This window comes from Astyanax mexicanus, chromosome 21 (assembly GCF_023375975.1).
Source record: "Astyanax mexicanus isolate ESR-SI-001 chromosome 21, AstMex3_surface, whole genome shotgun sequence".
Lineage (NCBI taxonomy): Eukaryota > Metazoa > Chordata > Actinopteri > Characiformes > Acestrorhamphidae > Astyanax > Astyanax mexicanus.
The window spans coordinates 19,573,374-19,600,039 of NC_064428.1; the positions used below are offsets into that span (position 1 = coordinate 19,573,374).

General features: G+C 37.0%; 2 protein-coding genes across 2 annotated transcripts in view; both read left to right on the forward strand.

Annotated features, from left to right (window-relative positions):
• Positions 1–26,666, forward strand: part of tmem39a (transmembrane protein 39A) — a 149,511-nt gene that overhangs the window by 14,380 nt on the left and 108,465 nt on the right. The window lies entirely within an intron of this gene.
• Positions 16,913–25,332, forward strand: gpa33a (glycoprotein A33 (transmembrane), paralog a). Its single transcript, XM_007254878.3, has 7 exons — positions 16,913–17,071; positions 18,887–19,053; positions 19,714–19,939; positions 20,682–20,855; positions 20,972–21,088; positions 22,387–22,516; positions 24,638–25,332. Exons 1-7 carry the CDS (start codon positions 17,032–17,034, stop codon positions 25,158–25,160), a joined length of 1,377 nt encoding a protein of 458 aa, XP_007254940.3. The 5' UTR covers positions 16,913–17,031; the 3' UTR covers positions 25,161–25,332.

Genomic DNA, 26,666 nt, shown 5'->3' on the forward strand with positions numbered 1-26,666 from the left:
TGCAGAAATACAGAAATAAATAAATTAATAAATGTGGCAATAAATCAATAAATAAATGTAGAAATGTTGAAATAAATGAATGAATAAATAAATGAAAAAATAAATAAATGCACATATAAATGAATAAATAAAATTAAATATAAAAAATTTGAAATGTATTTATTAATTTATTTATTTACCTATACAATTATTCATGCGTGTATTTATTTTTTATATATTTATTTATTTATTCATTTCTATGTGTATTTATATATGTATTTATTTATTTCAACATTTATTTATTTATTCATTTATTTATTTCAACATTTATTTATTTCTACATTTATATGTGCATTTATTTATTTATTTATTTATACGTATGTCATTTTTGGTCCTCCATACTGTAATACTTAAATATATAAATACATCTACATTAATTATAAGGAAAATGTGTTGATTATAAAGATTAAAATAATATAAAGACAATTAAAATAAAGATAATTTAATAATTCATTGATGTCTCCTCCTCAGTAAATTTATATCTTACTCCCTGAGAGCATTACACACCCACCAGTATAGTTTTTCTTATTTATATTTTCTGAGTAGGCTCTAAAAGCAAGTTATACCTTCTCTACACATATTTAATTGTACGCTTGTTTCTATAGATACAACTATCAACTAATCAAAGTACAGTAATAGTTTAATGTTAAATATGTTTATTGCAGTCATATTTACAAATATAATGCTGTTATATTTTTTCTTTTGTATGACATGACCATTTTAAATTCAGCATCACATTCTTGAAATAAGTACTTGGAAAATTGGGCACCAGCAGAAGCGAAAGTAGGGGCAGCAACATTAAAACATATTAATTTACTGACAATAATAAAATGTATCTATGATTTTCCTATTTCCTTTTTTTGCCAATATAAAACATGAATAATTTAATTGCTCTGAAAAGCTCCACTATTTTACTTAATGTTGTTAAATTCTCCTGTTGTGTCTAACAGGATAACTGTGTGTGTGTAATTTAATTTTAAACTTTTTCAAGTAAAACATTTTTGTCTCTAGTATACTAATATACTGCATACACAAACAACTTCTAGTGTGATTTTACAAATTAGAGAAATGTTGACTAAAGCTTATTTGGTAGTAGTGAGTGTGTTTATATAAAAATGTGCTAGCTAAGTTAATAACATACACTTTTAACGAAGTAGCAGAGTGTGCAGGAACGTATTACTGAACTCTGGGATAAACAATACAAATAAAGATTTTTTTATATTAACTCACAGACACAGCACCATTTTATTTAACTAAAAAGCTAGCTAAAACAAACATTACACAGTGACTTGTAGAGACACACAACCACTAAGTTAACCTAGCTGACTAGCTAGCTAATGTACAACATCTAAACAAAAGTTCTGTGGAAGCATTTAGGTTAGCTAGTAAAGACCAATTCGCTAGCTAACTACCAAATTGGTTAACTAGCAAGCCTAAATGCTTTTACAGTATGTATGTTTGTAAAAGCATTTAAGCTAACGCTAGCAAACTGGCTGGTTTCTATCCTAGTTAGCTAACTGTTTATAGCTTAGCTAACGTAAATACCGAAACAGTACTTCTGTTCTGGCCTTGTACACTAGTTAACAATTTGAATTTCAAGTAAAAACATACTTTTTGGTTGTCTGTTAGTAACTGTTATAGCTACATTAACATTTACATTAACATGAAATGTGTTTAATGCTACATTCTGAGATAATTTAGCTTCAGATAATATCACCTTGATATGCTGCTAAGTTAGCTAGCTTAGCTAACTGAAGAGGCAACACAGATAGGGTTATAAATCATATTTGACGGCCAAAATATTTATTAAGTCAAAATAAATTATATTTCAAAAAAGGTACGTAATACTTAGTTAGGTTTGCTACCTACCTACAAACTTCAAAGGTTTCAGTATAGCTGACAGTTGTAATGTTTGAGGAATCCGCGCGCCAAGTGCTACGAGAAACCGCACGGGTTGAACTGGGCTGATGCGCACGGGCACCAAGGTAAATATCATCTAGATTCATTTACACTCTAAACGTGATCACACGTTTGGGGTGTGCGCGACGGTTGGTTTTGGCATACCTGTCAAGTCTCCCGTTTTGGCCGGGAAACTACCGTATTTTACTCCTCTTTCCCGCCGTCCTCCCGTATTAGTATTTTCCCGTAAATTTCCCGTATTATACTAAATAAAAAAATATATAGGCCACAGGCGACAATGCACTGACCGCTGTGTGTCTCTTAACCAATCGTGGTGCCGGTTCAAGGAGAAAGTCCCGCCTTTCAGGAGAAACAGCCAATCAGCTAGCTGGTTTTGCGGAGCGCAGTTTAGTGTGCGGGAAGCCCCGCCCCTCCCCTCGCTGTGAGATCAGGCAGCTAGTCGGAGCAGCTGTCGTTAAAACTAATCTGGATATACGGAGATTTTTCTAAAAGAAAGGTAATTAACCATGTAAACTGTGATGAGATTGTTTCTGATAGCTGGTTAAAAAGACTCTTCTCTGAATCAAAACATAAATTAAACCCACTGTGTGTTTAATAAAATACAGCTTGTGACTCAGTTAGCTTAACTTTAGAATTAGCTAGATAGATATTCAGGGTTTGAGAAAAATCTACATATATATATAATGCCCTGCCCTGATGTGCCCGATCAGCCAATAACTATCATTTCCAAACTCTATTAGTTCAGGGCTAGTTTTAGGGTTTGTTAGAATTTGTTTAAATCTCAAGTATTGTGGTAATGTATTATAATGTAATGTAATGTATTATTTAGAAGGGGTAGAAGAGATGGTTGAGCTGGAGAGAGAGAAAATGTGGAGAGGGCTGAAATTAACTGAACTGATCAGGAGTGGACTGAACGATAGAAAGAAGTATTAATGAAAGATTATTAATTGTGTAGGCCCCTTAGGACTATTATTTACTTATGGAATATATCTGATCCATGTCCTTTTTGTAAATTTGTGCACCCTTCAATTTCAATTTTAAATCTATTAAATAAAAAATATATATATATAAAATATATATATATATATTTTTTTTCCCCTCGTTTGGGCTGTTGGGGCGGCGGAAAAAATCCCTTATTTTTAAGTCCAAAACTTGACAGGTATGGGTTTTGGGGTCTAGGGATGCTGATCGTGTGTGTGCGTGTGTGTGCGTGTAGCAGTACTATAACAGGCTCTGTGTGTGTGTGTGTGTACTATAACAGGCTGTGTGTGTGTGTGTGTGTGTGTGTGTGTGTGTGTGTGTGTGTGTGTGTGTGTGTGTGTGTACTATAACAGGCTCTGTGTGTGGGTGTGTGTGTGTGTACTATAACAGGCTCTGTGTGTGTGTGTGTGTACTATAACAGGCTGTGTGTGTGTGTGTGTGTGTGTGTGTGTGTGCGTGTAGCAGTACTATAACAGGCTCTGTGTGTGTGTGTGTGTGTGTGTGTGTGTGTGTGTACTATAACAGGCTCTGTGTGTGTGTGTGTGTGTTTGTGTGTGTGTACTATAACAGGCTCTGTGGGTGGGTGTGTGTGTACTATAACAGGCTCTGTGTGTGTGTGTGTGTGTACTATAACAGGCTGTGTGTGTGTGTGTGTGTTTGTGTGCGTGCATGCGTGCGTGCGTGTGTGTGTGAGGAGCAGCATAACAGCGGGAGTAAGTATTCTTACTGACAGGAGTCATCTATAACTGTAAATAAAAAGAAAATATACAAGTCAGCTTTGGTAGAAAAGTGCTAACAGTAGGGAACAGTCAGTTTTCCACTTTGTTAGTGCAGTGCTGGTACAGGGTCGTCTGCCGTATTTGAGCCAGTACACACCTGTGTTCAGAGAATCAACAGGTTAGGTGCGACAGTCGTTCACCAGCACCAAAACGACTGCTCAGTGACACTGATGTAGAACACTCAGAAAGTGACACTGGGCCAGCTGTGGGCCAGAAGTATTTTTCTGCTTGCGACTCTAAACCAGCAGTGCCGACTTAGAAACGACTCCGGGCCAAAGTCGCTGGCTATCTGGGCAGTTAGTCTCTAGATCTGTTTCACATTCGTAATGCCATAATATATATAATAATAGATCTAATATAAACCATTATAATTATTCCACAGAACATCGTATAAACTAATATGAATACATATATCAGTAAGAAATCACTTTACCTGAGGCTGTTTACCCAAACCATCCATCGTGTAGAAGTTACAGGGTTTTTTTCAACCAATGAGAATGCAGAGCAAGCGGCATTAGGAATTTAATTGGTCAAATCCTGTTGCCACGTCTGATTGGCTGAAAACTTTTGGCAGCTTTGTTGCAGTGAAAAGCTCCGCGCTCGAGCAGGAAAGTTGAGCGCGCGCGCACGATCTTAAAACATTAAGAACAGCCAGATAGCACACGAGGATGATATATCCGAGAGCGCGCGCACAGATTCGTACAAGAGGAGAGTTAATATGAGAGAGAGCATGGTAAATTTGTGAGAGCACACCTATATTTTACACGTGAGCAAATAAAATCTGTAAGGGCTGCATGAAATAGGCTATTGCATTAAAAAACTTCGCTCTCGACTAATGGCAGTAAAATGACGCCATAAATGCAGTATTTATTTACTCTTATGCCCAAAAAATGTAGAAAACTGTGGAAATCCTAAAGATACATATGGGGGTCATACAGTACAGAGTGGTGATAATAGTGAGTTTTACACTTAATTGTAATAAGGAGATAGAGGCAGGTCAGCAAGAGGACAGAGGTCAGTGTGAGGAGGAGGTCTACTGTAGGATGTGATTCAAAAAGAAGTCTTGCTGGACTGGTTTCCCTTTATACCCCTCCCCCTTTACATTCTGGTTTCCTCTTACACCCTGAGAAGACCCCCCCCCCCCCCCCCATCAATTAGAATAGTATCGATTAACAGATGTTTTAAGTGTAATGCCAAAACATCTGTGTCGACCTTAGATTTTGGGCTAGTTTAAGCTTATGAAGACCTGGCAACCCTGATCAACACTATAATCAGGTATACACCTGCACTGCTGGAGCAACTAAAGCAGTGTTCCTTAATCTTTGGGCATGTGACTAAATGCATGGTAGAGTTTACTCGCTTTAGCATTACAGGTGGATTTTGCACTCTCTACTGGCCAGTGGCGGAACTTCTTTATTTAACTTAAAGAACACAGAGCAGGTGTTCCCCCCCTTACTCATTTCACAGTGCAGTGTCCTCTAATGCAGTGGTTCCCAACCTTTTTCTTCAGGGACCCATATTTTTACCATTGTAAGCTTTGGTGACCCAACATAAACCCCCCCCCCCCCCCCCCCAAATGTAAAAGATGTAAGTGTATAATTGGGTTGGGGGGGGGGGGGGGGTATGTTGGGTCACCAAAGCTTACAATGGTAAAAATATGGGTCCCTGAAGAAAAAGGTTGGGAACCACGGCATTAGAGGACACTGCACTGTTAGAAATGACAAATAAAAACTGACATTTACATTAGATGAATAAAATAAACACGTAAAAAAGGAAAAATTGATACATAAAACATAAGGAATTTTTATCTTATGAAGAAAAAAATAATTAGATCAATAAAATAATACAACTATTTAAAATGAATAAAAAATAATTTGTATAAAATAAAAACAAACAACAAAAAAAAGAATAATATCAGTTTCAGTTTCAAATCAGTAAAACAGCTCACCAAATCCTCAACCTGTCCAAATATTGGACAATAATTGATTAACTTTACAGGCCCTCACTCATTTTCATTTATTTAACTAAACTGAGTTTTATCTTATATTATTATATTATTATATTCAGCCTCGCGCTGAATTCAGCTCCGCGCTGCCGGAGAGAGCGCCCGCGCGCGCCAGAGAGAGAGAGAGAGAGAGAGAGAGAGAGAGAGCGCAGCGCAGCGCAGCGCGGCGAATTTTGCTTACCCTAGACTATATATAGTATTAAAATTAAACCCCTTAAAATCAAGAGGGCTTCGCGACCCATCGTGGATCTTTGGCGACCCATAGGTTGGGTCGCGACCCATAGGTTGGGAACCACTGCTCCAGGGGCGCAGATGGAAATTTTGAACTGGGGGGGACCAAGCTGTAAAATCACATATATATATATATATATATGCTGCAATAAACTTTAGAATATTGTTATTGTTTTTTGTTTCTTCATTGCTACAGCCTAGGCAAGACAAGGAAGACAATGTTAACATTTTACATCTTATAATTTCAGTTAACAGCGACTGCTTACTAAAATAACATCATAATAACATCATACATAAAATCAATGGAGAGAGCCGCAGCATGCCTCGGTGCATGCCGGGTTGCGTTGCGTTTAACGCAGCTCCGCCCTCCGGCTCAACTTTATTCAAATAAATCCGGCCGCCGCACTGTGTCCAGTCCAGCCAATCAGGGAAAAGCAGGCTGCGTCCAGCCAATGAGGGAAGAGCAGGCTGCGTCTTCACACACACACACAAGCCTCTTACACACACACACACACACACAGAACAGGCGCCTTTCAACCACAGAAGAGAAGCTGAAAGCGGCAGAATATGGATTTACAGAGCTATAGGTTACAGTGAGGTTGGTAAAAAAATAAAAATATTAAACTTATGACTGACTGTCTACTTCTGTTGCTTCATTTTAATTCAAAAACGAGCAAGGAGATCCAGCGCAGCGGATTGCGTTGAAAAAAGTGCCAGTGGACACGTACCGTAAGGAGCTGGTAACTGCCTGTGTCTGTAGTCTACAGGCAGTTACCAGCTCCTTAGAACCCCGGACTTGAGTAGGTGCGTTAAATTGGAACTGGAACACGGAGCTCCGAACAATGTAACCTCTGAACTGAAGGCTTCCTAGTTTAAAAACGAGGGCATTGTGGAACACAGAATTCCACAAACGTACAGTTAATTAAATTAAAACCCCAACGTTTATGCTTGTAGATGCTAGATTTCGGATGAGGTCACTATAAATCTCGAGCGCGTCCCCAGTGCCATCTGCGCCCATGCACTGCTCTAATGTAACATTTACAGTAAAATAGTACTTTAGTTTATTCACAGTGTGCTTAGTGTCAGTGTGTGTAAATGTGAATGTGTAAAAAAAAAACATTTGTAGCATCCCCAGCACAAAGCTCCCCACTTTGTCCCCTTCATAAATAAATAAACTGTGCTTCTGTCAAAATATGCAAATATCAACAATTTACTCAAGTAAAAGTCAAGTTATGGAGCCAGAAATATGCTACAGTATTACTATTAAAAATCCACATGTAAACACACTTAAGTACATAAAAGATGTACTTTTTATTAAATGAACAACATATGTTGTTTGGCTGGTTGTGTGTGTGTGATCTGGTGGCATATGGTGCATCATTAAAGATTTAACAAAACATTTATTGGTAACAGAATAGAAAACAATCGCATGCCCTTTTACAATTTTTGTTAAGGAGTTGAACATAACCAATCAAAAGTACAATGTAGATCAACTAACCACATAAAAGTTAAAAAGAGAAATCTGCAACAGATCAAGGATTTTACATCAATTTCTTTAAACTTAAGAAAAAAATCTCTGCACAAATATGATTCATTATGAAACAAAAATAAGGAGGTTACTGCAGCTTATTTTTTACTAATTCTACTTACTTTTTTTAGCCTGCTCTGTGGACATATAATTAATGTGCGGAATCAAATATATAAATAGTACATTAATATTTAAATCTTTATCTTTATTTTATATCTAAATATTGAGTGATTTGGTGACTGGGATTATGATACTGGCACATGTTATTATAAACATTACAAAAATGCAAGACGTTTTCTTTTTCTACAGGCTTTTTCTTTTTTGCAGCTGTGAGTTAAAAGTTAAAAGGGTACCTGAAACCACGTTGTCAGATTACACACACAGATGTACAAGTGATAAGCAGATTTAATGACAACCAGATTAGGTGTACCATGGGAAGCAAACATCACAAAAAGTAACGAGGCTAGAGTGACCATAAAAGACATAAACAGAGATCAGGTGTAAACCATAAACAGAGCATGGCCAAAATTAAAGTAAAGTAAAGTAGTCTAACCACAACAACAGATCCAAAAGGGGCTGAGCTAAAGACAAAAAAAACGTAAGCAGGCAATGATCGGTAACAGACTAGATAAACACAAGAAATAACACCTGGTATGCAACAGAAATGTTGGCAATATGGGTGAATGGGTAAAAGAACTAGTAATTTCTAGTTTAGAGTCCTGTGTAATGGTCAGATTTGACCCGTTTTATTTCTTTTTTTTGTACAGTTTTTCTTTTCTTTTTTTGTTGTTGTTGTCATTTTCGGGTGTAAATATCCACTTGGTGTTGAAATTGACCTGGAGGTATTTTGACTCTTCTTCCTGTGGCGAATCCTGCTTTCCACTACCTAATACTCACCTGCACTACCACAAGGGCAACCTTTTTTTACGTTGCAATCTTATAATCTAGTATGAATGTTGAAAAAAGGTGGATTTTGGAAAATATATTTTGCAATGTTTGTGGAATCAGGTGGAAGGCCTGAAAGGGCCATAGCATATACTACCTTCTACATACAAAGAATTATATACTATATTCTATATATAAAAAAACATTTTTGAACATATTAATAAACTAAATGGACACTTGAGCTCTTAATTTAAACCATACTAATATAGGTGGCAACATAATGAAACAAATACAACTGAATAAATATGTTTTTTAATAAAGTGTTTACATTTTAAGAATTAAAATGCAACATTCCTGTGAGAAAAAGTATCTAATAACTGTTTTTTTCCCCTTTAGCGCTTAAGGAATTAACCTCTTTTAGACATTTTCTCCATTAGAAAACCATCTACCAGTCTTTGTCATGTTGCATGGTCCACATCTGCTTCAGCTTTAGAGAGATGATCTCACATTTTCCTCAATCACCGTCTGATACATTGAAGAATTTATAGTGGATCTACGGATAGTGGATATAGATATTGTCATGACCTGATACAGCAAAGCAAAAAAAAAGAAAAAGGGGAATTTAGTTTTAAAATTGTTGGAGACTCCTTTACGCATCTTTTGGTCTGCTTTTAGACTAAACTTCCTGGGAACTTCCTGTCAATGTTCTCGAACTGCAGTTATACTGATTGATTTCCATGAATGATATTTTCCATTCCTAAAATGCAAATAAAATACCCATATACGTAAATATTTTTTTCTCATGCCTTTAGACATAATAAATAAATATTTAAAATACAGAATGAATGCATTCTGGGGTACCTTTAAAGAAGGTCTTTCTTCTTTTGGCGGCTTCTAGAAAGGTGATGTGTTTTGTTGGTGGCAGCGGTGTTTCTGGCAGCTGACCTTTCTGCTACACTGAGATAAGCTGCAGACTCTGAAGCTCCAACTGGAGCATCACGGTCACATAAATTCACAGAGAGAAACCTATTTAAATGCTAATCAGAATGGTTTATTCAAGATTTTTATGCTAAAGGATATTTTAGTCATGTGTGTTATTGGAACATCCATGTTGGAAAAACATAGGGTCCTTTTGTACACCCTGCGCAAGGTGCAATGCGGTACTTGTTGCTATTTTACACCCCGTCAACAGTCTGTTTTCACACCTTGCGCCCATGCCGTTTAAATAGCATCAGTTTAGAAATATATTTGCACCAATGGGTTTGGTGGTCTGGAAGTGAGGTGGGTTTAGGTAAATTTATGCCGTGTTTCTATCTTGTCAGAGGGAAATACAGGTGTGCCACTGACTGATTTAAAGCCTGGCAACAGCCAAGTGTAAGCCGCCCAATCCTGCCTTAACCATGCAGAAGCACCGTGTGCACTACGCACCCTCAGCATGTGTACATCACCACTCGTTAAACATACACACGAAGATGCACTGCAGAACGCAAACATGACGTTTACCTCAACAATAAACAGAATAAAGAATAATATATCATAGCTGTTCCCTTAAATGAGATACTGGCGTCCCTTCACAGCGTGAACGTGCATGTCAGTATCCTCTGCTGAGACGCACAAAAGCTCCACGCTATTAAAATACGAACACGCCAAAGTCACAGCACATCTGGCTCTTAAAGGGAATGACGACTGGCACACTCATTGGTTTATTTCACGTTACACCCATATCACACCCATGACTAATTAAGAGAATTAGTACATGCATTTTGTGAAATTTAAGCCGGGGAAGGCATATTTTTTGCGTCCTCATGATATCAAACTCACACTGACATGCCCTAAATCAAGATGCGCTATTGTGCGATTGACTGATGTGCTATAAATTGCAAAAATAGGGCCATAATAAATAAATAGGTAGTGATATGAATGACATCCTGTAGCCATATGTGCTACTTTTTGTACCAGGGACTCCAATGGTATTTTTCAGCAGGATAATACTCACCCACACACAGCAAGGGTTTCCCAGCAATGTCTCTGCTAGATTGCAACACTATCTATAGGATCTAGAGGCCCAGCTGCAACATCTGTAGCTAACTGTGTTATGCCCGGATCAGACTAAACGAATTTAGCCCGATTTTGTCCCAATTTTGTCGGCGCCAACACATTGCGTGCGTCGGATCCGAATTTCAGTGTCGCGAGCGACAGAGGTCCGTGTAGTGTGACACAGTCAAAGTTCAGTAATTTGACGTGAGCGACGCCGTCGGAGTGTCCGACGGAAAGACTAGCATCTTAGAATTTTTTGTATTTTATCGCCTAGTTTGATATGCTCCGCGACGTGCTCCCTGACTCTGACCAATAGGAAGACAGAGCACTCTGTGGCGCACAGATGTAAACACGGGAAAAGAAAGCGGCACAGTGCTTCTGCAGCTGGATCAGAGAAACAGAAGAGTAATCTAATTATCATCTAATAATCTACTTCATCCATTACATATTCTGTTTACAGGCACTGAAACCTAAGTAGCTACATCTTTACCATACCTAAGTTCTCTCCGGAGTACAAAAAGCATGTAATGTCCATTTGAGTCACCCAGGAATGAGCTTCTCCCCATTTTTTTGTTTTTTGAGCACAAAAGCACTTCCATCACGCAAAGGGCTTCTGTAGCCATGATTGTCAGATTCTATGCTTCTCCCCCGCGATGCCAAACGAAGATAACTGCTTAATCTGACATAGTGAACATTGTGAGGGACAAAAATGTTGTGTCGTCTGAGCTTGGCATTACGGAACCTGTATATCTCCATGCCCAACCATATCATCTTGTTTCCAGGCTAGAGGCAGCTCAACAGGGTGCTAGAGCCTCCTTTCAGTTGTATACTTTTCCTGTAGTATTGTTATCACGTACATATACAGACCAAGATGTGTCTTTGGGCCTTTAAACCTCTCTCTTTAAATATCTCTCCCTGTTTAAAGACATCAAGGTTTTATATCTCATAAAAAATGTCTTCATTATCTTTATCTAATGCCAACAAAACACAGTACTTCTTATCAGATGTGGCTATTTGTGTTTTTGTTTATGAGTAAAGAATCTGAATGGTAACCCACAGCAGCTGAAGGTGCAGGTAGCTCGCATTCCAGAAACCTCTTGGAGCTTGCTGGAGCTCAGTGCTTTAAAGGACGTCACCCTTTTGTAGTATTGTGCACATGTCCAATTCTACAACCACATGATTCTTAAGTCAGTCTAATATTACTGTGCTAATGATGGTGCTTCAGTATAATATTTCACAGCAGATGTTCAGTTCAACAGAAGCATTAGAATGTTTTTAAGGTGACATTTGTTTATGTCATATGCCTTTGCAACAAAATAAAAAATAAAGAATTTACACTATGGATTTAAATCCCAGTGGATGAAGCCTAGTCCTAGACCTCATATCTTTAAAATTGAGAATCTCAAATGTAGAAAAATTAAGAGATAAATTAATAAATTAGGTTTCTGAATCAGTTTCTTTGATTTTACTATGTATATGTTTGAATAAAATGATCATTGTTGTTTTATTCTATAAACTACAGACAACTTTTCTCCCAAATCCCCCCCAAAAATATTGTAATTTAGAGCATTTATTTGCAGAAAATGAAAAATGGCTGAAATTAAAAAAAAAGATTCAGAGCTTTCAGATCTCAAATAATACAAATAAAACAAGTTCACATTTATAAAGTTTTAAGAGTTCAGAAATCAGAATTTGCTAGAATTGGCATGTTCTCCTCCATCATTCTTACACACTGATTTGGATAACTTTATGCTACTCCTGGTGCAAAAATTCAAGCAGTTCAGCTTGGTTTGATGGCTTAAGATCATGCATCTTCCACTTGATTATATTCCAGAAGTTTTTTTAATTTGGTAAAATCAAAGAAACTCATAATTTTTAAGTGGTCTTAAAAATTATTTTTAAGAGCCTCACCAACTCCGAGAGCAGAATCCAAGATGGCTGCGCACAGCAACAGCAGTAAAAACAGTAGCATTTTAACAGTTTATTAGCACTATCAGTTCATTAGGACACAGTGTTTGGATGTGCAAAATACCACAAAATGTGTTGTTGTCAACAGGCTTTGTTAACAATGCTAACCTGGGCTATAAAATAAGAGTATTATTCTTAAGTGACTGTTCAGTTATCCGCAACAAATCAAATTGAACAGTTATACCAGTACACAGGGCTAACAATGCAAATGTGACAAAAGATATGAACCAAATCAGAGTCAGGGCACCAGAGTGTGAACCAAACGAAGAAAACAACTCTAAAGGGACAAAACAAGAGAGTGAAAACTAGAAAAAAAATCCTCAGTATCAAAAAGGTTGGCAATACTTTGCAAAGTACAGGTGACAACAGGCAGGTGTATATCTACACAGAGCATGACTACAATTAGGTGGGGGAGATTAATACTTGTTTGAAGATGATTCATGTAAAGACAGTTGCTAAGTAGATGTTAGAGAGCACCTGACAGATCCTCTGGAAGAGAGGCATTTTAGGAATTTTAGTGACTGCAGGAAACAGATTTAGTAAGGAGATCTGAAAGTGTGACTGTGGGATATATGGTAAATTACTGTCAAACCAGTTCCGCTAAAATCCAAATTCTTCTGCTGTTTTTTGGATTTTTTTTTTGTACAAATAGTGTGCACTGTGTCAACTTGTGACGTCATTCCCAGCTCCAAAATCTGACTTCTAAGGAAAACTGAATGCAGATAGACAGGTAGAAAACAAGCTCTGTCTTGTTTTGGTGTATGATCACTATCAGTTGTATTATCAGTTCCTAGATTGAGTTCCTAAATTGAATATTTAGTTCTCCAAATGTAACTCAAATTTTTATCTGACCCATAAAAAGCTTCAGGAGCCTTTTACAGCCTGACAATAATTAGATGTTTGGCAATTAACACAACTTCCCATTGGATGCTTGTGGCTTGCAAATTTAAAGTACTAATATCATTATTGAAAATTACACTGATAAAAGATCATACTTGTTTGATTAGACAACATTTTTGCATTTGATTATTATATATGTTTAACAAGACTTTGTATGATCAACTTAATTAGTTATATCAATTTAAGTATGTATTTAGTCTAGTGTGCAATCTTTGTAAGAGAATTTCAAATGTCTATTTTTAATGAAAACTACTTTTAAATATTCTATATTATTGACTGATTATTCAATATTATTTCCAAATGTGCTGGTATATTAAAGTTACATTTACTAATTTAATGTAAACTGACACTGAGATTATGGATTTTGGAGCACCAATTTTAATGCAATCTTCTAATAAACTTAAAAGTGTAGTTCAGTTTGTTAGGGTAGGTTGGTTCCAGAAAATGGGTTGGCTTATGTGTGGCACATTATTAATTATTATTCTTAAAAGTTCTGGTGGCAATTCTCTTTTTAATATTACTGTATTTTTACTTTTGCTTTCAATGCAAATGTGTAAACTCTTAAAACTTAAAAAAAAATGTAAAAAAAAAAAAATATATATATATATATATATAATTTTATCCAGTTTGGTTTTATTGTCCTCCCATTATTTATTTTTGTCACAGAGCCTGGTGATGTATTGGCAGTTTTATTCAGCCATGTAAACACTGTCGCACTTGAGTTCCATTTTGAATGGAGATTTTTTATTGAAAGGAAAATATAGAGGACAAATCATTATGAGATTATGAGCTATTTTAAAGCTGAAAAAATGGAAATTTTTATATATGAGCTTTTGTGCAATAACTAGGCAAAAATGCAACAAATTGAATATTCTGAAAAAAAAAAAACTACTGGTATGTTAACAAAAACAGGAATTAACAGCAGATGATAACAAAAAAAAAACTGTGAGAGCGTTGTGTAAAAATTCCAACCATCTTTCACCAGACAGGGGTAAAACATGTTTTTCACAATGTTCTGTTCAAAGAAGGGGTAGAGACAGTAGAGACATAGAATGCACAGAATGCAAATCACCTGGGCTGGATGAAGCCCCAGGGCTTGAGTGTGAAATAAGCCCATTGGTTGGAAGGAGGGGCGGGAATGTTCTTCGGTATTGGCTGGATGCTTGATTGACAGGTCTATGCAGAAATGAAAATATCCCTTTTTTATGCTGCAGAATGATGTAGACAAACTGCCGCTTTGTACTGTTGTGGGTTTGGTGGCTGCAGGCCTCTCGCCCATTCCTTACCAAACACCCATGCATGTTAGAGCCTGTGTAATTTCTATTTAAAATGAAAACACTGAATAATATATCTGCCAAAAGTTGTGAGATTAGATAAGGTGAATATCAAATGTACTAAGCTGAAAAACTGGACACAAAGAGAGAATAATTGATAAAATGTGTGGGATGCATGCCTCATTAAATAATATTTTTATTTTTAGATTTTAGTTTTTCTTTAGATCTTAACTTTATTTAGCTTAACAATAAAGTTTTTTCTAATTTTTGTTTCTAATGTTTCTGCTTGTATTAGATCCTGTTCTTTATAATAGCTCCTTTTTCTTCTAGTTAGTTGGCAGATCTCATCTTGCCTGCCCTCATCGGACTAAAGGACCCAATTACTTGGTTACCAGTTACTTCAAAGAAAATGTATGTCATAGTTCACTTGAGGATTCTTCCAATGCCATGTCTGCCAGTCTACTGAATAATAGATATTTCTTATTGGCTGCAGTTCTCCTGTTTTTTATACTATAATTAATCATATTAGCTAAATGCAACAGATAATTTAAAGTTCTTGTGTAGCAACCAAAGAAAACTTTTATCTTTTACATATATTGTTATGGTTCAGCAGTCTAAGCCAGACACCAGTAACTGCTTCACTGTTTAAGAGGAAATGTCAAATAAGCCGGTGTTGGCGTGATTGTGTAAATATAGCGGCAGTATTTAAGGTGGAACTGAAACTTAGAAGGACACTGAGAATTAACTTCTTTATTTGATGTATTTGGTGTATTTAAAAAAGAACTAGGCAGTATAAAACTATAAGTTTGTTTTCACTTTTCACCTTTCACCTTACTCAAAAATTTGGTTGATGTATGTTTGCCACTGTGCCTCTCTAAATATCTTCCCGAGGCTATGGTAGACTATTATTTATGTATAATTAACAATCCAACCTCAAGGTGAACCATCACTGGTTTACCTGACTGATGTTCCTTTTTTCCTCTTTTCAAATCCTGAAGAATAATGTTTTAATATGTAAAGAATATATTTAAAAGCCTGTTTCGGATGTTTTTTTGTTTGTTTGTTTTTTTCATTTACCTCGGGTATTTGTTACTTGTTGCATCAGGGCAAAATTAAGCAGTTAGACCAAAAGGCATTGGGTCCTACATTTTTGAATGATATAACAGGGAGCCTCAGTCTCTTACAAACTGATTTTTCTTCTCAACAAATACAAACATCATGCTATATAGGGGGTTAAGCTGAAATTTTGCTTTTAGTTTATCTTGCGTGAAGTTCTGCATGGTTCTTTTGTGTTTTAGGGCCTATAAATTGATTTGATTAATTATTGTACTATAGTTTAGTATTGAATTGAGTATTAAAGTACAAAATGTGTAGACAAACATCTTGTAAAAACAGGATTCCTCCAGTACAGACCACAGAAACTCTGAACCAAAACATGAGCCTGTGTGTGTGTGTGTGTGTGTGTGTGTGTGTGTACATGGGTGTGTGGGCCCTCCCTCTCTGCCACTTGTCAAACCAGTTTGATGAAATCTGTTTTTTTTCTTTCTCAGAGACAGAAAACCCACAGGTTCCTGTTTGCCCCCACAGTGTACAGCACAAACATTCATATTTCCTGTGTCAAATTAAGGTGCTTCACAGAGGGTGGTAGAGATACTTTCCATGATATTTGGGGTGATGTTTTTTTTTTTAATTAAAAATAGACACTTAGGTGAGGTAACAAGTGAATATATAGCTCTGGAAAAAATATATAAGGTCACTTAAAAACGATAAGTTTCTTTGATTTTACCAAATTGAAAATCTATATATACTCAAGCGGAAGATGGATGATCACAAGCCATCAAACCAAGCTAAACTGCTTGAATTTTTGCACCAGGAGTGGCATAAAGTTATCCAAAAGCAGTGTGAAAGACTGGTGGAGAAGAACATGTTAAGATACTTGAAAACTGTAATTAAAAACCTGGGTTAATCCACCAAATATTGACTTCTAACTCCTAAAACTTGAATATGAACTTGTTTTCTTTGCATTATTTGAGGTCTCTAAGCTCTGCATCTTTTTTGTTATTTCAGCCATTTCTCTTTTTTTGCAAATAAATGCTCTGAATTGCAATATTTTTATTTGGTATTTGGGAGAAATGTTGTCCATAGTTTATAGAATAAAACAACCTATACCTATAAATATCAAAATCAGAGAAACTGATTCAAAAACTGAAGTGCTCTCTTATTTTTTTTATATGTGTGTGTGAGCGAGAGAGAGAGAGAGAGAGAGAGAGAGAGAGAGAGAGAGAGAGAGAGAGAGAGAGAGAGAGAGAGAGAGAGAGAGAGAGAGACAAGCAAGCTGAAACTTGATTACTGGGTGGTTCCTCATTACCTCCCATTGGTTTCTGTCACTCGAACACACCTGTTGAGCTGAGCTGAGAGGGAAGCTCATCTGAAGCGGTTACAGATCCCGGCGTTCATTCCAACCACGGATTTTAGCTCTAAACCATGGCAAAGGAGACACTCGCAATATTTGTGTTTTCCGGGGGTGAGTAAAACTTAATTAATTAATTATTATTGCTGAACTATCACATTATTATTGGTTTGTTTTGGGTGATATGTAGCTTCTCCCCCAGCTAGACTGTCTTATTTGCATCTCACCAACCTGTTTATTTACCCTGTGTTTTCTTTATTTATTTTTAACGTGAATAAATTACCTCAAGCTGCTGATTTCGCCTCAAAATTAGCAAAAAAAAAATAATAATAATAAAAAAGAGGCGCAAAAAAGGTTAGGTGAGGGATCCTGTTTTAGGTGTTGTCCAATTAAAAACGTCTCCATTTAAATTGTTCTCCATTGTGTTCAGCCTGTAGTTGTGTTTAGTGGTGTAGTTAAATTAATTTTGGATGAATAAACCAATAATTGCTCTAAAAATGTTTTCTTTTTTTTTTAATACTAAGCTACAATTTTTGATTGTGTTGTGTTTTAGCTTAGCGAGCTAATATAGCTAACTATGTCTCCTTGGTCTGGATAGTTAGTTTGCTAAGTAAATGTGTAGCTAACGTTATATGTCGGCACACATTGTAAGATATATTTTATTTTTCCAAACAACAGTTTATGAATAGCACATAATTTTAAACACTTTAAAACATTTTAAACATATCAGAATTTGTTAATAAAGCTAGAATTAGTTGGCTAACTAGCTTAGCAAGCTAACTAGATTTAGCTACCACAGGCAGCATACAAACAGTGCTAATTGCTAAGCTATTAAAAAACATGGTCAGTAAAAAGTATATGAACGTTTCTTTATATATGTATAAATTAAACAAAAAGAAACTTAATTCCCATTTTATTAAAGCATTGTCTAAATTAAATCTAATTTACTAGGCTGGCTAATCCTTTTAGAAATCCACTGCTGGTATTTAAGAGCCACGAAAGGCAGGTGGTTGTCTGCCAACGCCCCATTTCAACATTCTCCGTTTGTGTTTGTCTCCATTTTGGCTCAGATACAGCCATTTCACCTTAGGCCTTTACACAAATTAGCTAACTAATGTATGAGGTTTTTATATATTTGTTTATATATTTTAATAATTCTATCAAGGCCAGTTCTAGGGGATGGCTGTATAATAGATAATAAAAAAAAATGGATTGTACCACTACATTTTCCATAACATCAACAGGAAATTCCTACTATCTTTAACCAGATTTTTCTATTAGTACAGTAAGTTAGCTGTCTTCCATTTTTTCATGTAAAAATCTGTAAAAATTCTCTTGAAATTCAGGTGAAGTAACTTGCATCCCGTAGAACACATTGAACATAATTAGTTTAATTTTGTTCTTTTGAACGATCAACTGTTTTCTTTAGATTTGTATTCTCGCTTATTCCTAATTTCATTTTTAAATATTATATTCTCAGCCTATGTCTAAATACTTTTTTCACGTAACAGAGTTGTCCTATCAGAATAATTCTAATTTAACCAAGGTTGGATATTAAAATTAATCACAATTAGACTAGCTTTATTTATTTACATAAGCAAAAAATACTCTTCAATTATCATGATTTACGTAGTTTGAAGACGCATGCAACTTTTTTTTCTTTTGTTACTTCATACATTAATTTTAGCCAGTATTATTAGCTCTGGCTTTAAAAATAAAGCAAAGCAGTGTAGAACCGGGGCTAATTCTTAGGCCTTTAAAGGTTTGCAAGTCTGCTGTGTAGCTGGTCAAGTACAGAGGCCTTTTCAGTGTATTTTCAATGAATGTATTTTGAAAGTTTATATATGTTCTGTAGCAAGCTGTTGCAGCTATTTGGATTGTTTTAATTGCTGTCTTTGTTTTTGTGTCTCCCCTACCTTCCCTTCACAGTGGTTTACCTGACTTTGGCCATAAATGTTGATATACCACAAGTGACTTATGAATTTGCCCGAGGTGACAATGCAACAATACCCTGCAAGTTTGTACCCCTGAAGCCAGTAAACCCAATTATTAACATCTTCTGGACCGCTCATCCAGATGTTGATGGTGATCCAGATGTAAGGGACTTGCTCAACAAAACTTTTCAAAAATCTTTAAGCTGTATGGAAGTGCACTGTCTTAGGGCTGTGTGATATGACCCAAAAAAAATCATATCCTGATAGACCTTTATCTAGACCTTTTTTTCTTAATGCAAATTAATGGTGTGACAAAATTGACAGAATCTGGAGATGCGTTAGCAGATTTGTTTAGTGAAATAACACTTCATTGCTTACTTTTGAATTAACAAGGTAGATTACCATTTATTTTATGCCGAAGTTAATGCGCACGCACACACAGCTGATGGCATGTTTCATGTTTCCACTTTTCAAGCTGCTGAATGTGGAATATGGAGCTACACTGGCATTTATTTCCTCCATTAGAACTCTCAAACTCTAATTCTGCACATTACACATGGGGAGTGGGTGTAAACAAAGGCCTCCACATGGCTTAACATGTAATGTAATCGCAGTGCAGACAGACTGAAACTAATAGAAACAGTAATTAAAAGAAAATAAACGGTAACTAACTGGAACTTTGAAAGTTTATAAAACTAACTAAAATTACAGATAGAATACCTTTTGTTGTCGTGTTTGTTAATTTTTTTTTATAAACGCTGTTTCCACTCGAGCAGTTTTACAGTGGGCCTGTATTAATGTCTCATGTGTTCCATTCCACAGATTGAAATACTCAGTGCCTACATCCCTTCTGCTGATGCTCCAACTGTTGATATATCCTCTGATTATGAAAGCAGGGCAAAACTGCAGTATGACATCCCTAACGGAATTGCAAACTTGCAACTCATTTCACTAACTTCAGCAGACACTAGAGTGCATGAATGTAAAGTTTCCATTCCTCAGGACAAAAAAGGAAAGGTGTCAGACACTACACGTGTTGTGGTTTTGGGTAAGTGGTGCATGAAGAATTAATCTCTTTAGTCATTTAATAATGTGTGAAACAGTTTGTAAATAATGTTTGATTGCTTAGTATAAAAGGTAATTGCATTGAAGCATCTTTAAGTATACTCATTTGATAATAGTGTGGAAACTGATACATGGTTTATATGGCTTGGATAAGCTAATAGATTGATTGACTGATTGATTGATTGGTCTTTACTAATACACAAGATTTGTCTGTAGAGTTTTCTAGACAGAATTAAGCCTAGTCATGGACTAAACAGCATATTGGAATGAAGATATTGTTTTGGCTTAATCCCTGACTAAGATTGACCTTGTAAGTGCAGAAATAAAACTTTACTTCTAACAAGACTAGAACAAATTTTCCTTTTTTTGGAAGCATTTACACATTCACAGAAAGTAGTACATAAATTCAAGCTAAAGTGACTCTAAATTGGTAAGTTCATCTGTTATGTAAAAGCAGCTAAAAAAAGAATGGTGGGTCTATAATCTTATCTAGCTTGAATTACATTTGTGCTTAGTAATCCTGTACATTTTAGTAAGCACCTGCACACAGTTCAAAAGTTGAAATGCCCTAATCATGTATAAATACTACACATATGTAACTGGGTCAAACAGCACGTCACCTGATGCCATGTGTTCATATTTCAGGTAACTATACTAGATCTTTAACTGTCTTGCAGCAATTTCTCCAAATGGCAACACTGGAATGTTCTCATTTTATTTTACAGTGGCTCCTTCTAAACCAATCTGTAAGATTCAGGGAGTAGCTGAGGTTGGACAGAACATCAACCTGACCTGTCGCTCAGAGGAGGGCACCCCAACACCTACGTACCAGTGGAAAAGTTATGATACCTTAAATAATCCACGACTCAGCCTGCCTCCAAAGTCCACTGTTGATACTAGTGAGCGTTTTGCAGTCATTCTGTTAGCGTGTTCCGTTCTTTATTTTTGGGAGCATCTTCTTCCCCATGTTCCCCCCCCCCAATTTGTTGCTTACCATCTTTATTCCTCCATTTAGCGACCGGTGTCCTGTCACTTTACAATGTCACTTCGGAGACCAGTGGTTACTATATCTGCACATCCAGCAACAAAATTCGCCAGCAGTCCACTAACCTGACCTTGGCCGTTATGCCACGTAAGAGTCCAAATATGATTTTAATTTTGCTGTTTGTTGTATTATAGCTACTATTGGGTTGAGAAATTATAAATGTTTGCATGTTACAAACCGTTACGGTCTGGGGGTCATGGTTCAGTTCGTGCAAACGCACGCAGAATACACAGGTACAGGCAGTCTATAGGAGACTTGTGGAACCAATGAACGTAATGCGAGACTAATGGAGTGTTGCACCCAGAAAGTGTAGCTGTAGCACTGTAGCTATTTGCAACTCGCTACTGACTTAGCCCACAACCTGCCCTGAGAAGTTTATCTCTGAGTATGGTGACTGGAAACAGTGCAGTGGAAAGTGCACACTGGAGCAAACAAGCAGAGACAGGGTTCCTGCTGGTCCTTTAAAAGTATTTAAATGTCTTAAGTTAAAATCTAGGTTATTAAGGTCTTAAATTTGCTGTACATTTGCTGTAGGCATTACATTTTTTCAACAGTCTGTTTAATGCCGGTGGGAATGCACTTTACCGGCGAGAGAACTAAGGTTAGCGGAGCGATAGCTAATATTAGCAGTGAGCTAGCTAACATTACCAGAGAGCTAGCTAACTTTAGTAGCAGGTTAGCTAACGTTACCAAGGAGAGAACTAACATTATCGGCAAGCTAGCTTAAATTATTGGGGAAAGAATTAAGGTTACCTAAGAAATTTACTATATTTTTGTCAGGTGTTAAAAAGGTCTTGAAAGGTCTGTTTTTCTGTTCCAACAAGATCTAAAAGATGGAGTCTCTCATGATGACCGTAGGAGGGAACCCTGGTTCCAAGCATTTAATAAAAGAGCTTGAGCCCTGTTACAACCTTCCGTTCCAAAAAACAAACAATGATTTATAATGAAGATTCATTGTTATCAAGTTAATAAAGGTGAGACTGTTTACCGAGGTGTGAACCGAACCATGAATTTTCTGTACCCTTACACACCTAGTAACTATATAGTGTTATGTAACTAAAGCTTTTCACCTTGAGTGGTTGCACCAGTGGTGGAGGAAGTGTTCACATCCTTCACATGAGTAATACCACTCAAATGTTGGGTAAAATTATGTAAAAAATCTTACGAATACTTGATGAAGTGGTTTATTTTATTATAAAACTTCTATTTTTTTTCTTATATTTTCTCTAACCATCAGATTTCATATCCTGGTATACTGTGACATTTAGTGCTACAACCTAAATGGGGCATTGTTGCTACTTTGAGTAGCGATTATCTATAATTTGCTACATCTAAACTACCTGTACTCCAGTACTGACCCAATTGACTGTTGTTCTGTTCCTCAGCCTCTATGAACCTTGCCTCCACGGCAGGATTCATTGGAATCGGAGTGGTGGCTTTTCTAATCATTCTGGTCGTTATCATTTGCTGCTGCTGTCGTAAGAGGAAGGAGGAGGTCGAGCAATACGAGTTGGGGTAGGCCATCATGTTGTACCCATACACCTTTTTGAAATAAATAACACATGCAGTTAATCTTGAAATGTGTTGTTTTTTTATGCTAATTAATCACAAGACAAAATTGACAGAGCCTGGTGATGCATTAGCAGTTTAATTAAGCGATATAACTTAGCAATGTTTACTGCTGAGTTCAGAAGGTAGATTAGCTTTAATGCTCTCTCTCTCTCTCTCTCTCTCTCTCTCTCTCTCTCATTGGAAGTATATATTATAATACAGTTAAAACAGGATCTAGTCTGCAAGGTGTGTATTTAAAAAAAAAGGGTATATATATACAGGTGCTGGTCAACGAATTAGAATAATTTGAAATAGTGCAATCATGAAATTCTTTGAATGCATTTTTTGTGCAGAAAGCAAATCAGGTGTTCACCGCACCTGTCCTACTCGTTAGACTAATCACAGAACTCGTTACCTGGAAAAAAATTTGCTCAGCTGAGCTTTCCAAAAGGCCCATTTAGGCCATTTAACTGTGACACTGTTGTTTTATTGAATTAGAATAATGGAGAAACCGTTTCATTGAATTAGAATAAATGCTCAAATTTTTGTTTTCTGTGAAGAGTGTTCACTGTGCAGTATAAAGTCAGGGTTGAGTAGAATTTCTAAGTTGTAAAATCAATCATGGGTAAGCAGCGCGACCTCTCAACCGGAATAGTGGCTCAAATTCAAGCCCTTCGCCAACAAGGCTTGACCCAAACTAAAATTGCTGAGCAGCTCGGCATCAGCCAGTCTTCCGTCTGCAAAGCTCTCAAGAAAAACTGCAGCAAGCGCACCAACTGTTCCGGCGTCCGAAAAACTTCTGCTCGCGACAACAAGCAGCTGAGAAAGATCGCAGTCAGCAACCGGTTCAAGTCCACTTCCGAGCTCACCGACTTGTGGAACAAGCAGACCGGCGCTGACGTCTCCAGATCAACCACTTACCGTCGTCTGCGCGAACTCGGCTTCAAATCTCACGTTCCAGCAGTAAAACCGATGCTGAACAAGAAACAAATGGAGAAACGGCTGAAGTGGGCCAAAGAACACGGTGAGTGGACTGCTGAAGACTGGCAGAAAGTGGTCTTCAGTGACGAATCACGCTTCTGCATCTCCTTCGGTGACCAAGGTCCTCGTGTCTGGCGTCGTGGTGGCGAAACCTACAACCACGAGTGCGTGAAAAGATCCGTCAAGTTTCCCCAGAGCGTTATGGTCTGGGGATGCATGTCCGCTCGAGGTGTAGGGAAACTCTGCTTCCTCAAGAAGACTGTCAATGCTGCCGTATATCAAGATGTTCTGGAAACGTTCCTGATTCCGACTGTTGAGGAACAGTTCGGCGAAGAAGACTTCATATTTCAACAGGATCTTGCACCGGCTCATGCGGCAAAGTCGACCAAAGATTGGTTCACTAAAAAACAGCTTGAAGTTTTGGCATGGCCGGCCAACTCGCCTGACCTCAATGTCATTGAAAACCTTTGGGCCATCGTCAAGCGGAAAATTCTCGACAGAAAGCCTACTACGCTGGACCAACTGAAGCAGAACATCGCCACTGCCTGGGAAGCTGTGAGTGCGGAAACTTGCGACAAGCTGGTCAAATCGATGCCGCGGAGACTTCAGGCAGTCATACAAGCCAAGGGGGCAGGCACAAAATACTGAGAAAGTGATGATTGTAATTATAATAAAAATTATTCTAATTCAATGAAACGGTTTCTCCATTATTCTAATTCAATAAAACAACAGTGTCACAGTTAAATGGCCTAAATGGGCCTTTTGGAAAGCTCAGCTGAGCAAATTTTTTTCCAGGTAACGAGTTCTGTGATTAGTCTAACGAGTAGGACAGGTGCGGTGAACACCTGATTTGCTTTCTGCACAAAAAATGCATTCAAAGAATTTCATGATTGCACTATTTCAAATTATTCTAATTCGTTGACCAGCACCTGTATATATATAATAATTATTATTATTGTGTGTGTGTGCTTGGTTTAATATCTGGGTTGCATCTTATTATATTTTGCATCTTATTATATTTTAGTATTATATAATCCTTTTTATTTATTAACACTAGACTACATCATTTTTGATGGTCTACTGACCTTTTTCCTTCATGTTTAGCACTCAACAGGGTGAAGAATATATGGACAAACAGCCTGCTGAGATTGAAGAGCGTCAAAACGGACGTGTCGAGAGCAGGCCTGAGAAGAACACAAACCAGCGTGACCAGTATGAAGACCATACCGAGTATGAAAACCAGAGCGATCGCTACTCTGAACGCCGAGATGACTATGATGATCGTAGGCCGAGGTCGGACGACCGTCGAATTGACCGGTACGATGATCGGCGCAGCGACCGCTACGATGACCGCCAGAGCGACCGCTACGATGACCGCCAGAGTGACCGCTACGATGATCGCCGCGCCGACCGCTACGATGACCGCCAGAGCGACCGCTACGATGACCGCCAGAGTGACCGCTACGATGATCGCCGCGCCGACCGCTACGATGACCGGAGCAGAGACCGCTACGATGATCGACGTGATCAGTATGATGACCGAGACCGGCGTGATGAGCGTCGCAACGACCGGCGTGATCGTTACGATGACCGCGACAGAACACCTGTTAAGCCTTCAAGAGGCTAAGCTAACCTGGTAATTTTTTTTTTTTGTGTGTGTTTTATTTTTGTACAGGAAAAGCAATTAAAACTAAATTTCCACAGGATATGATGCAACATGACCCACGCCGATTTCCACAGGATTCGCAAATTTATTTTTAAGGCTTTTTAAAAAAAAAAAAAAAAAAAAAAAAGTAAAAGGCATCAGAATCTTTATTGAAGTTAGATCTAAAACACATTACCCACATTTGAAGCTGTAACCAACAACTTGGTTAAGTTCCTTATTCTATCAGCCTGCTCTCGCTGAAGTTGATCCGTCTCTTGTAAAAGTTGGCAAAGTGGTTCCTTCTCAGTCACAGTCGTTTTGGTGATGGAGAAAAGCTGAAGAGAGAGGATTTATTTAAAAATTAAACAAAATACAAAACTGCTCTCGTTCTGGTATGTTTTCAAAAGAGCACCATCATCCTAGACTTCTTGTTTTTTTTTTTGTTTTTTATATATATATATATATATATATATATAATATATATATATATAGTTTAGCTGCACTTGCTAATTTGTAAGAGAAGGGACAAGAAGCAAAATGCTTACCATTTAAGATCCAAAAAATAAACTCTATCTAGACATAATCAGCAATGACTTACCTGTAAAGTACTCAGGGTTTCGTCTACAGTGACTGGAGTTATTGTGCAGATGATGACTGTTTTGGCGTTGCCCCCCAGTGAATTCTGGAGGATGTGTGTTAGCTTGCTGTCTCTGTAACCTATGAAGCCCCTGTGGATTATTATTTTTTTGTCTGTGTTGCATTTGCTGGTCAAAGAGTGGAATAGCTTGTATCCTGTGAAGAATGCTGAATGAAATGAAAGTTTTAGCTATATTACATCATGGAATAATTTTAACAACCACAACTGGCCTATTCTTTTACATTTCTAGCTTTTTAATAATGTAATCGCTTGCTTTAATTTTATACTTTATTTTTGCTTTTTTGAGTAACATGTAGACTGGCTATTGTACTATTATAGATGAGTGTACAGGCGCTGTATTAGAGGAGAATGCTTTAGTTGTATGCCAGCTTTCTCTGGGCACATATTTACATCCAACATGAAAGATAAGTCTTAAAGTTGTTTGACAGGTTGTCTGACTCTGTTTAAAAACTTATGGGTGTTCCTCTTAAATAGCTGGAGGTCTTGTGGGCACAGTGAACGTCTCACTTCCCCACATAATGAGCTTTTGATTTTGATGTTTTTGTCATATTATAATCATTTATGTTTTAATTGTAAAAGTTATTGTTTCAATTTTTAAATGTTATTAAAGTCATATATATATATACTTTTACATCCAGCTGTTTTTTTTCATGGAAATCACACACACAGACACACACATTTATATTACATGTTACGCATTACACATACATGCATACAGGTGCACATATTTATTTCTTTTATTGTTGATGATTGATGTTGATGACAATGAAAACCTAACAATCAGTATCTAAGAATGCTTTAATATTATATAAGACCAATTTGTACTTTTA

What these genes read in the sequence shown, in the direction of transcription:
- gpa33a (XM_007254878.3), top strand. Translation starts at nt 17,032, where the DNA reads ATGGCAAAGGAGACACTCGCAATATTTGTGTTTTCCGGGG. An exon ending in AATATTTGTGTTTTCCGGGG is followed by an intron (nt 17,072 to 18,886) that starts GTGAGTAAAACT and finishes TTCCCTTCACAG; the next exon opens with TGGTTTACCTGACTTTGGCC. An exon ending in ATGTTGATGGTGATCCAGAT is followed by an intron (nt 19,054 to 19,713) that starts GTAAGGGACTTG and finishes TCCATTCCACAG; the next exon opens with ATTGAAATACTCAGTGCCTA.